General features: G+C 40.1%; 1 protein-coding gene and 1 long non-coding RNA gene across 3 annotated transcripts; one reads left to right on the plus strand and one right to left on the minus strand.

Annotated features, from left to right (window-relative positions):
- ppan (peter pan homolog) lies at window positions 1-6,183 on the plus strand. The gene is made up of 13 exons (XM_038738310.1): window positions 1-215; window positions 554-724; window positions 918-1,019; window positions 1,135-1,185; window positions 1,370-1,540; window positions 1,774-1,850; window positions 2,076-2,183; window positions 2,318-2,441; window positions 2,531-2,609; window positions 2,799-2,928; window positions 3,020-3,177; window positions 3,269-3,676; window positions 5,113-6,183. Exons 1-13 carry the CDS (start codon window positions 201-203, stop codon window positions 6,066-6,068), a joined length of 2,550 nt encoding a protein of 849 aa, XP_038594238.1. The 5' UTR covers window positions 1-200; the 3' UTR covers window positions 6,069-6,183.
- A 2,595-nt stretch (window positions 6,184-8,778) lies between these two features.
- LOC119891228 lies at window positions 8,779-12,545 on the minus strand. Of its 2 annotated transcripts, none has more exons than XR_005442412.1 (3): window positions 11,064-12,545; window positions 10,326-10,539; window positions 8,779-9,570 (listed from the first exon to the last, which is right to left on the minus strand). It is a non-coding gene; the product is annotated as an uncharacterized LOC119891228 (long non-coding RNA). The 2 variants fall into 2 exon arrangements; XR_005442411.1 differs by having other exon boundaries at window positions 10,326-10,542.
- Between the last annotated feature and the right edge of the window lie 9 nt (window positions 12,546-12,554).

Genomic DNA, 12,554 nt, shown 5'->3' on the forward strand with positions numbered 1-12,554 from the left:
CGGATACATCAGTGTGTGACACACGGTTGTAACCATGTGGAAGGCGTCGCGTTGACTTCGTAGTTGAATGGTTTAACCTGTGGTAGACGAAAGTTTACGTGCACGATGAACGGATTTTCTCTTGACAGCATAAATATAGTGTCGCAACAGTTAATGTTACTTTGTTGACTGAACTCGTCTTTTCAACATCGCGGTGAATTATGGGGAAATCAAAGGTAAGTAGCGGCCTGTGCTAGCAGGTTAGCCTTAACTGAAGCGAGTAACTTAAGCCTGGTGTAAAAGCACAATTATTCAAGAGGCTGTCTTAATTAATTTTCTGTTGAGATGGTGTATTAAATGTTAAACATCTCGTTTAACTGCAGTTGGCGTTGAATGTGTTGTAAAAGATAACGTTAATAGAGCTGCATGGGAAAATAACGTTTTGACGCGTTTAGGATGAGTTCCCTTTTCAAGCTTTCATCTTAAAGCAAAGCAAAATCACAAAGGAATCTGTCAAATGTCACTTTATCTTTTTTTTTCTCCTCCGTGATAAGTAACATGTGGTGCCTTTCAGACCAAGAACCAGAAGAAATCCCGAGCAACAGCCAACCATGTGGCCGAAGAGACCTACGGAGCTATCCCCCACTCCTTCGTGTTTCATCGGGGTCAGATTGGGAAAAACGTTGGTCAGCTTGTCCTGGACGTGCGGAGAGTCATGGAGCCATACACTGCAGAGTCTCTTAAGGTCCGTCTGTGAAACCAAAAGCTGGACCAGATGTCTTCAGCACAGATGTGTGACTGCACACACCTGATTAATGAGGCCATGTTGTTTTTAATGAAGCAGAAAGTGAAATGGCATCTCAGCGTGTGCTTTGATCTGTGTCATGCCGCCTCACACTCACTACGTTTGACCTGTTTGTGCATTTTTTTGGTACCAGATTAGGAAGAAGAATGTGCTTAAAGACTTTGTGGCTATCGCGGGACCACTGGGAGTGACACACTTCATGATCTTCAGTAAGACTCCCAGCAGTATCAACATGGTAAGATCAGATCGCGCCATAAGCCAACAGTTCTTTGGAATTGAAGGACTTGGCAATTTGACCATATAACACCCGTACCACCATCCACCCAACAACACATTTCTTGTGCTTTCAGAGACTTGCTCGACTTCCTAAAGGTCCCATGCTTCACTTCAGAGTGCTCAAGGTAAATATAGGAGGTAAAGCTCAAGTACAACAAATAGATGGGCTCAAATGATGTCACTTTAATATTTGACTGTTAGTGATGTTTTCAAAGTAAACGCACTGATGTGCCCAAACTAACAAAGTCATTTCAGTCTCTTAATTTTTTCCCACTTTTAAAAGGATTATTACTTTCCCCCCCTCCCCAGTACACTCTCATCAAAGACGTGGTTTCATCTCTGAAGAAGCACAGGATGCACGAGCAGCAGTTCACACATCATCCGCTACTCATCCTCAATAACTTTGGATCGGATGGCATGCATGTCAAACTCATGGCCACCATGTTCCAGCACATGTTTCCTTCCATTAATGTGCACAAGGTATGTTTTTCCAGCAGAACTGTTGCAGCGTTGTCACTTTGTTTGACTCACGATTTAAAGCCTTGTTGGCATGATGAAAGTATAGTCTTCTGAGATTACCCTTGAAGATTAGTGAAAAGTAAACGCTTTCTGATTTCTGAGTCTTTGAGTCATTCAGCAGTGTAAAGATTTAACTGTCAGTACAAGGGGGGGGAAATAAGGTTATTGTTTTGTTTGTTTTTTTGTTTTTTCAGGTAAGCCTCAACAACATCAAGAGATGTGTGCTGCTGAATTTCAACCCGGTGTCCCAGGAAATTGAATTTCGACATTAGTAAGTAAATATTTTGTCATTCATACAAAGTGAGTCGTTGATTTCTTTTATTGTCTTGTGACGTGATGGTTGGGCTCAGATGATGACAGATTGTAACTTGACTGTTCAGTGATGTATGTTCAAAGTAAACGCACTGATGAACCACCACACAATAGCCGAATGTATTTTATTCACTGATTAAAATTTTACACTGACCCATGCGATCGTCGTGTTCCCAACCTGCAGCAGTTTGAAGGTCGTCCCTGTGGGCATGAGCCGCGGAGTCAAGAAGCTGATGCAGGAGAAGTTCCCCAACATGAGCAAGTTTGAGGACATCAGTGAGCTCCTGATGAAGTAAGGCTCTTGGGAAGGTACAATTCTTTGAGTCAAGGGGCACTAAGTTTGTAGGCAGTCTGCATCTGTTCTGACATCTGCAGAGCTGGTGGTGTTGTCTGATGAACTACTCTGTGCCCTCTTACAACTCTCAGGGGGGCGAATCTATCAGAGAGTGAGGCAGAGCAAGATGGTGAACACAACATAACTGAATTACCGCAGGTCTACTCTGGCCGCGGCAACATGGCGTCCCAGCAGAGTGCGGTCCGTCTGACAGAGGTAAGGATGCAGAGGGAGTGTAAACCTTTGAAACAGTGTGAAGCTGATGCTTGAAAGGCAGCTAAATTGTTGCACTGTGTTGCCCTCAGATTGGTCCTCGCATGACTCTGCAGCTGGTGAAGATACAAGAAGGCATGGGAGAGGGGAATGTTCTTTACCACGCCATTAGTGAGTGCACACCTGCCCTTGCTCATTTATCTTGTTTTATTTGGGTGTACATGATGAAAGAACCTGTATGAATTCCATGATTTCTCTACAAGTAAACGCTTACTGATGCATCTAAAGGTGGCATCATTTTTAATGTAGAACTGGTACAGATTGTCTTTTAATTGGAAATTGTCATGCTATAATTACCAGTCTCGAAGACGGAGGAGGAAATCCAGGAGATCCTGAACCGGAAGGAGGCCCAGCTAAAAGAGAGAGAGGGTCGGCGGAAAAAGCAGGAGCAGAACGTCGCTCAGAAGAAAGAGAAACGAGAAGAAAACAAGTAATTTGATAGATAATTCGCCCCTTTTGCCTTATCCATTTTTTGGGTGGGTTGAAGTGTAAAACTTTGTTTTTGCCCTCACTCCTAACAGAAAAAAGAGCCTGGAAGGCATTAAGAGGAAACGCGCTGAGGATGAAGAGGACAGTGAGGTGGAGGATCCCGGGATGCAGGATGATCGGCCAGCTGCTGTCGAATCTGATGACGAGGTGGAGTACTACAGACAGGCTGTAGGACAGGAACCAGATGAAGGTGAATATAACGGTGTGCTATAAACTTGGGTCTTTTGGGTCGTGTTGCAAATGTATTTATTCACCAACAACTTTTTGTCTGTTTTGTGAAGACATGTTCCCTAGTACCAAGAAGAGGCATAGCTCAGAAAAGACTCATGGACCTGCCAAGAAGAGGAAGATGTCTCCCGGTAAACCGCCAAGAAAAGACAGAGATGCTAAATCACAGAGGAGAACCGGTCAAGGAGGACCGCACAGAGATAGACCAGGAAAAGGATGGAAGAGGGACGGGGAGAAACCGTTTGGAAAGAAAACAGGGCCCAGAGGAAAGGCATTCGGAGCAAAGAAAGCCGGTGACCGGGAGAACAAATTTGGTGGGAAGAAATTTCAAGGGAACAAAACATTTGGTGGAAAGAAAAATCAGGACAAATCATTCAAATCTAAAGGCCAGAAAGGCAAGTCGGGTTTTAAGAAGAAAGGTGCAGGAGCAAAGCAGGACTTCAAACAGAGGAAAGGAAAAGGCTGAACTCTGCCCCTTCTTTCTGCACATGGACATTGAATGTGTAACGCTGGAGCACCAGATGGCAGCAAGCATCCATTTTAAGGCCTCAGCAGAGTCATGGTTCTTTGTGAGACTGTTTACTGCTGAAAATCAGCAGAAGGACAGAAGAAAACAAGCATGCTATATTTTCACACTGAGTTAATATTGAAAATGTACTTGTTCAATAAATTGTTTTTAAAAATTATCTTGCCAACTTAGTAGATGATTTTATTCTTATCAGTCAGTCGGTGCAGCCAGTTTCTTGGGATTCATGAGATAATTTCAGGGCTTTTTTGTCCCTTTCTGTGAGACATCTATTTATAGTTAAACATGGCCACAAATAGCCCAAAAGATAAATTTAGCTGCACCTGTGGCTTTTGGTTTGCTCCCTGATGCTGCTAAGAGGTTCTCCACTGACCAACGAAGTCTTCATGGAAGGATGGAGTTGTAAGTAGCAATAGTAAATATCTCATTAGTGATTACAATAATATAAAAAATATGATCAACACAGACTTGGTTTCTATATTTCCTTTAAAACTAAAGCCAGTAATAATACCACATTGTAAAAATACTATCTTGAAAATGAGTATAATCAAGAAAATGCACTTAAATATTACAAGTAAAAGAACTCGATGCAGAAAATACTTTGTTTAAACAGTTTAAAGTAAAAGCAGCAAATCTTTACATTTGTGAAGCTCAAACCATGAAATGTTTTTACATGGAAAATTACTTTTTTTTTATCACCAATTGTTTCAGATGTATAAACTGTTGGGGAGATTAATTTTTAGCATAACATTTTACAAACTCTTCATGTCTTTTTGTTTGTGTGTGTAAAAATCTTAATGTGTAAAGTAACTAAAGTTGTCAGATAGCCTAAATGCAATAAAGTAGAAGTGCCTCACATTTTTACTTGCGTAGTCTACAGTACTTGAGTTAATGTACTTATTTCTTTTAATAAAACAGTGGCTATTTATCATCGCAACATAGTGTTGCTTCTTCAAATTGCGAAATGTATGCTGAGGGTAAGAGGAAGTTCCAAGTGTCAGGTTTGTCACCAAGCATCACATGTCTCTGCCAAAGAAGATAGTTGAGGGGTTTCTCGCTTTTACAGAAACCACACAGGAAAACATCCCTTCAGGGTGATATGCTTCTTCACAGAATAGATTACCTTAAATTGGCCTCTCAGTAAGTGGAAGTCAACATTTTCTTTATAATTTCTGCATATTTACTAAAAATGTTAACAACAAACAATGAAGATTACATAGGCCTATTGCATTTGTATGTTTTTTTTAAAGATTGTTCTCTAGGAATATGTTTCCTAACTTCCTACACTTTACAGTTGTAAAATATTTACTTGTGTCAAAATGAATGTGGTTTTTATTCAAATTTAATGAATTAATATACTTCACTTTACAGATTTTGGACCGTACAAACTGAGAAAGAAGCTCTATCACAAAATGCAGCTGAATTACTCTCGTTGTGAGCGGTTTCAAACGGCCCTGCTGCCCTCAGTGTACGGAGTTGAGTTCATTGTAGCCCTGGCAGGAAACGTGTTCGCTCTGTGGCTACTTTTAGTCAGAGAGAGAAAGAACTGGCACACTGGCATTGTGCTGTCGTGTAACCTGGCCATCAGTGACCTGCTGTATGTCATGAGCCTGCCTTTGCTGATCGCCTACTACTCACTGGAGAAACACTGGATATTTGGCAACGCTGTGTGCAAAATAGAGAGGTTTCTTTTCACCTGCAACCTCTATGTGAGCATCTTCTTCATCATGGCAATAAGTGTGAACCGATGTGTGGCCCTCGCTTGTCCCTTCTTTACACGATCCCATGTTCGGACTGCCCATGCCAAGGCCGTCAGTGTCGTCATCTGGATTGTTGTAGGAGTAATTTCCTGCCCTGTGTTGAAATTTGCCTCTGTTTGCCCTAATGCGGACAAAAATAACTGTGTGTCATTCTGTAACGAGACTCAGCGAAGCACTCACTTCACTTACAAAATGTTTCTTGCTGTGTTTGGGTGTCTTGTTCCCTTCCTGGTTACTTTCATGTCTTACTGTGTGGTGATTTGGGTGGTGTGGAAAAATGTCAGTATAACCACGCTGGAGAAACGTAAGGTAGCCCTGTTGGTCACATCAGTGCTTGTGCTGTATGCCATTTCGTTTGTGCCTTACCACATATTTCAGATATATATCTTCTATCCGAAACCCGTCAGTCCCTGTTGGGTCTACAAGATGTACCAAGTGTGTAAAGGACTGGCAACTCTGAACATGTGCATCCATCCAATCCTTTACATGGCTGTGTCTGACAGTATAAGAGTAGCTTGTTGTGGGAAGAGCCCAGAGGACAACACCGGGGGAGTAATGAGAAAGTAGAGCTTCCTCTTTTCAGCTTGCAAAATTTTAATTCTACACAGACTTGTTTTTGTTATTTCTGAAAGTTATTTTTCTACTCTTACCATTTGTAATAAAGACTTCTTTGTTTGCTGCAGTGTGCCTGCTTTTAATTAGAAACATCTTAAAATCCTTCTGTTTAACTTAATGTCTGAATCAGTCCACGTCATTATCAGAAAGAAAAGTGAGATTGGAGAGTTGTTATTCTATACTGACTATAAGTTTGGATTATGGTCCAAAAGCCACAACAGAATACTAGTTGCTGTATAATATTACACAGGCATTTAGCTTCATTGCAGAGGAATCCCCACTAAAATAAACAGAGGGGTATTTGTCTGTAACCGACACAATAACATAAAATTGCATCACGTATATTTGATAAAAAGATTCAAACCAGTTCTGAGGAAGTGGTTGACCGCCACAGAACGTGTGGGCAGGAGCAGTTCTTATTTTTTCCAGCAGCCTATAACTTTATAGGCTTTTTAGAATCAGAATCAGAAGGAGCTTTATTGCCAAGTAGTGTTTTACACATATGAGGAATTTGCTGTGGTGATAAGGTGCTGCACGCAGACCATACAGAAACATACAGATGACATAAATAGATGTAGAAATATATAAATATGGAATAAACAAATGCAAGTTATCTGAGAATAATAGAATAGAGAAAAATACTATTTTCAAACAACGTGGCAGATATCGACATGCGCATTGCTCTGGTTTGTGTTGTGCAGACGTATTGCAATGGAAGAGGATGTTGTGTGCATATTTATATATAAATTGACAATATGAAAAATAAATATAACAATAAAACAACTGTGGTGTCGAACATTAATGCTGCGATGATGTGTTGAGAAGAAATCCGCTTGACACTGTTCTTGATCATAAAAGTTTATTACATCAAGGAGTTGTCATCAATTACAAGCTCTGCAGCAGCTTGGAGAGTGACCCAGCCCGATGACTACTCTGTCTCTCTGTACATCAAACACAGCTTATATAGGACATGTTTAGGTATCTGTTAGATATCATATAAGGGTCTGAGTCTCCACCTAACCACTAACCTCTGCTCTCCCCTTCAAAGGTCACTAATCCTCTATCCAGCTGCTACAGTGCTATGTTAAACTGTTATGCGTCAAATGCACGTTATACACCACAACAACGATTAACAATTAACAAATATGTGCAATGTGCCAGGTTCGTCCATGATATGAAATTAAGTGATATTTACATGTGCAGAGAAAGCATGGGTAAAAAATATTCTTCAATCTACAACACAAAAGCATGCTTTTGATAAAGATCACAAAAAACTATTTTGTGCAGCAAAAAGTTTTAGTAGTTAAAAAAACAACAAAAAAAAACTCTACCTTCTAGGTTAAGAATGCCTGAATGAAACCAGAGATGAAACCCACAAACCTCAGTTTTGTGTTTTCACAAGCATGCAATTTTTGGTTGTGCTCTGTCACTTTTCCTTAAACATTGAAGTTCTAGGTTACAATGTCGAACATTCATAATACAAAGACAAAAGATCATATATGATTAGACTACACATTATTTCCCCCCTACAGCCATTAAAACATAGTTTGAAACTATGTTGGTGAAGATAAAGATTCTCAGTCATCCGTGCCCTCGTTTTAAACCAATGGTTAGATAGCAAAAATCACGCGGCCCAGATCCTTCATAAGTTCTGGGCCAGATCTGTAAAACGGACCCGGGCCGGTGTCCTTTAGCACAACGGGCCAATGCCGGTGCGGATCCGGTTTTCACATCTGGGCCGGCACTGGTCCAGCTCCAGAACGGATGACAATTATTATGTAGTCATTTGGCCCAAATGTGGGCCAGATCTGGACCAGTTCCATACTGGATCTGGCCCAGAGTCTCTAAGATACTGTTGAGGATCCGGTTTTCACATCTGGACTGGCACTGGGCCAGCTCCAGAACGGATGACAATTATTATGTAGTCATTTGGCCCAAATGTGGGCCAGATCTGGACCAGTTCCATACTGGATCTGGCCCAGAGTCTCTAAGATACTGTTGAGGATCCGGTTTTCACATCTGGACTGGCACTGGTCCAGCTCCAGAACGGATGACAATTATTATGTAGTCATTTGGCCCAAATGTGGGCCAGATCTGGACCAGTTCCATACTGGATCTGGCCCAGAGTCTCTAAGATACTGTTGAGGATCCGGTTTTCACATCTGGACTGGCACTGGGCCAGCTCCATTTATTAGTTCTGGCCTGGATTCACACCACCTCTGGCCTCTTTCATAACCTTGATCTATACCCACAAAACATATACAAAAATATGGATTTTTTTTGTAAAAGGGATAGTTAAAATTTTTGCCATCAGATGTTGTGCATGACTCACCAAGTGCTATGGATTCTACTACTAGATAACAGTGAAGGTATACCCCTCCTGTCTGAGAAGCCAAAGGGTTACTGGGATAGTTTCAACCACAGAACTTATGGCAGGAGCTGGTCTATATAATGTATAACAAATAGTGACTTGTATATCACTAAGGTACACTAAGATTTCTTGTTTTACTTTCGTTTTCTTTTTCCTTGCATTTTAAACTCGATTACTTTTTTCTTTTGAATTTAAAAAGCATGGACAGTCAAAACTACTGTTACACTCTGTTACAAAGACTGTTTCTATTTGTCCTACACAGAATTTCAACAAAGAAAGTGATACAACAGATGAGTGACACATTTTAAATTTTATTTGAAATGTTTGAGGACAGAAACGTAAAACAAAGTAGATAATTGCCAAACTAACATTCAATCTAATAAACACATTTTACAGCTCATTTCTGTCTTTAACAACTGCAGGAACAAGAAACTTCACTCCAGTTGACAATTAGTTTCTAGTAACTGTACAGTAACCACAAACCTATGACTCAGGTGTTATTTTTATATGAATGCAGAAGTATTAAACTCTAATAATAGCAACAGTGTGGCTTAGTTAAAAAGCTCAATATATTGACATTGCTATCAGTCTTGCATAGTGTAGTGTACCATTAGTAATGATGATGGTAAGAAAGTAAGATTTCTTTCTCCCTGAGAGCGATGAGAAGATATATACCACACTCATGATATCATACTCTACATATAAAGCTAAAGCCAGGAGACACACGAGATTCTACGGCCTAAACACACAAGATAACGTTTTAATTAGCGACAAGCGCTAAGTTTGTCTTGATAGATGATTACTGCCAGCCATTTAGATTTTAACCATTTTCCATGACCATGGTATAAATAACAGATTGGTATAAGAAACAGAAAAAGATTTTATAGCCAAAATACAATATCCAACTCCAACTAGTCATGTGAAACCCAGAAAAAAAAAACTGTAAAATGTTCATACACATTGTTTGGTGGCTTTACGGGAAACATTGATGAGACAAGTGGAGAAGTGGGACTGCCATAACCCTCACGACACCCAACAAATCATCAGTAGTGGAAGAGTGGGGGATGGCAGATGTGTTCATTTCTGCAAAGGAAAAAAGAATGGGTGTCAACTGATAATGGCAATCACAAATTACATAAAATCCACAGAGATTAGTCATTTTAAAGGGGACTAGGGCTGGAAGATTTGACCTAAAATCAAAATCCTGATTAAATGAACATTTTACCGCGATTACAACTAATGACTGAGGGTTTTTTGCCCTCCTAGTTCACTGACCAGGCTTGTACCACAAACATGCTCAACTATTGTAGGTGGGGTGGTTTTTTAGACTCACAAATGTCAAAAAACAATTATGTAAATGTTAATTGATAAGATCATGCTGACGTGCACACAACAGACGTACTCCCCCTAAATTTGGAGTCAGTGACTACAAACAGTTTTTCAAGGGGAAAGTACATAAACACACACACTGGGGGACATTTTAACAGGAAATAAAACAAACCAACCATCTTTATTTATACAACAAACAAAAGGAGGGTGGACGATGGTGCTGCGAAAATAACAAACCAAGTTAAAATAAAAGGTCCTCAAAAGGAGGCCTTTACCTATCTATCTATTTAAGCAGAGTTGATTCTTGCTACAAATGAACACAAAGAGCACAGCACCCACTCCACCTGGTGAAACTAACACAATAGTAAACAAAAAACTAAGTGAAATTTCTCCACTGCACCCAATGTGGAGCTAACAAACAAAGGTATGCAAATGGTTTCACTAAACACAATGTACAGCTAAAAAGCAAGGAAGGTGGATAGTTCCACTAAACACAAAGTACAACTAACAGGCAGGGTATGCAGTCAATACCAGCGGCACACAAGTCAATAGGCGGTGACAAGCTGCCTGGAGCAACAGGTGGACTCTCCTTATGAGCCGGACGTAATTAACGTGGTGACGAGCCATTGGTTGAGTGGAAACAGAGGGAACCAATGGTCGGGACTGATGTCAGCACCCCAGAAACCAGGAAGTAGGCGGGTCTTCAATCCACAGGCACACAGCCTACTTGGTAGAGGTGAGACAGAAAAGGGGAAAAACAAAGGTGACAGCGACAGCTGTGACACACTTCATCGGAGGTAGAAACTGAAACCAACACTGCCAATCAGGCAGACATCTGAACGCAAATCCTCATGTTAACTTCTGTAGCTCTGATAAAGTGAACTCACAGTCCCAAACAGAGCTAGACTGTGATTCCGGTTTTAGATGTTTATAATGCAAAACTCTGTGCTGGCTGCGTCTCAGCACGCGTGGGTTACTTTACTATTACGGCATATGCCGAGTTGCATCAGCTGGGTGGAGATGATTCTTGCCGCTAGTCGACATTATCAGAATATAGATTTGTTTTTCACTGCATGAGAAGATTGATGTGTGGTGCTTAACGCTATCCTTCACAGCGCGATTGAGAGGTCAATTATTATGTGAAGATATGAAGTTTTATGGGCTGGGCTAAGCCCCCAATGTTTCAAGATCCTAAAAACGCCCCTGTTGCTGCAAAAGACTAGCGCGGTGATTTATCTAAAATTTACCACGGTTAATGCCTCTCTGGCCATGGCACGTTTGTTGCGGCCACCTCCAGAGTCAGAGGCCAGGTTGAACCAGCGGATGGCGTGCGGGTTAATCTCGTTGTCCGATGCGCTGCTAGCAGCTTGGTTCTTCCGTTGAGCCTCTGTTAAGAGAGAAAGTCAATTGGTTGATGAGCTGTCATTAACAGACATTCTGAAAATTACCTCTAAGCCAAGCTAATAACCAATGAGAAATGCTTTAGAGGGTTGAAAAAAGTGCTCAATGTCCATGTTTACTATTGTTGGTGTGGCAGTAGACCTAATTTTCTATAGCATTTAATTTAGTAACTCAAAACAAATAGAATTTCATTCATGAATAACTAATTATAAAAAAATCATACTGATTATGAACGGAACAATTATCAAATCACATCTGGATTGTATTGGATCTGCCTTAAATCTCAGTGCATCTTATCATTACAAATTTATCTGTGTGGATTCTGTATCAGGTCATGGATAGGCATTGGCGGGTACCAACATTTCCCCAGTATCTCCAGGCAGAGGACATTTAGGGGAATCGTTTTACTGACAGCTCTTTCAGAGGTGTGTCAAGCAGACTACAGACTCTTTTTAATGTCATTCAGACATGTCAATGTCATTCAGAAAAGTAAAAGCTCTCAATTCAACTCCAAGTAAAACATTACAGCAAACAAGCTCATGCTTGTTGTTCTCATGCTTTTATTTTGCTAGCAAACCTACAAAGAGGAAGTGATTATGGTAGTAACCAGTGCTGTCATGTCTATTTCAGCACCGCTATCAAAGTATTTTTTTTATTTTTATTTTTTGGCTTTTAAGTTGCATCCCTTATATCTTAAAATATACTATTTAAATATTTTATTTTACATAAACATTCGTTCTCATCTACTAGTCACCTCCACATATAATACGTATACTAAAATACTTACTGATCAACGGAGTTCTTGTCAGCATTTCTTTAAAATATTTCTTTTCCCTTTACTCCTTTCCAATTAATCTGTTTGGCCACTGTGTTTGAGAAAATCATTGAAAGTATATTCCAAGATTGAACAGTAAATACTATTAACAGAATGTTATCTGTGAAAGTTGCTAAAATAAGGATGAAAGAGCACCGTATGCAGATCAGTGGTGAAGTTACTAGTACAGCAGAGCTGACCAGAAGTCAGACAAAATGTAAAAAGTAGTCAAAACACACAAAACATTTTATACATTTGACAGTTATGTGTAACATTACCTGTATCTATATAATCATATGAAAAGGACAACAAAAAAATGAAGACCTTTGTAAATATATGTAAGAGCCTTATTTTGAGAATATTAAATTCAATGAGTTTTTAAATTATTTTAAGACCCAGTGGGTAACGTTACCCTGCATGACAAATGACCCCAGGAGCTCAGCTCTGCTAATGTTACAGGTTTGCACTGCATTGTGATTTTGGAACAAACCCCAGTGGTAGTAACATTATGTACAAAGCCAGC

The sequence above is a fragment of the Micropterus salmoides genome, unplaced genomic scaffold (assembly GCF_014851395.1).
Source record: "Micropterus salmoides isolate LMB-PRFRI ecotype aquatic unplaced genomic scaffold, ASM1485139v1 Ms_hic_scaffold_10, whole genome shotgun sequence".
Taxonomy (NCBI): Eukaryota; Metazoa; Chordata; class Actinopteri; order Centrarchiformes; family Centrarchidae; genus Micropterus; species Micropterus salmoides.

Bases quoted from the DNA above. Each gene is read 5' to 3' on its own strand.
- ppan (XM_038738310.1), top strand. The intron at 2,184-2,317 runs GTAAGGCTCTTG...TACAACTCTCAG, and splicing joins ATCAGTGAGCTCCTGATGAA to GGGGGCGAATCTATCAGAGA. The intron at 2,929-3,019 runs GTAATTTGATAG...CACTCCTAACAG, and splicing joins GAGAAACGAGAAGAAAACAA to AAAAAAGAGCCTGGAAGGCA.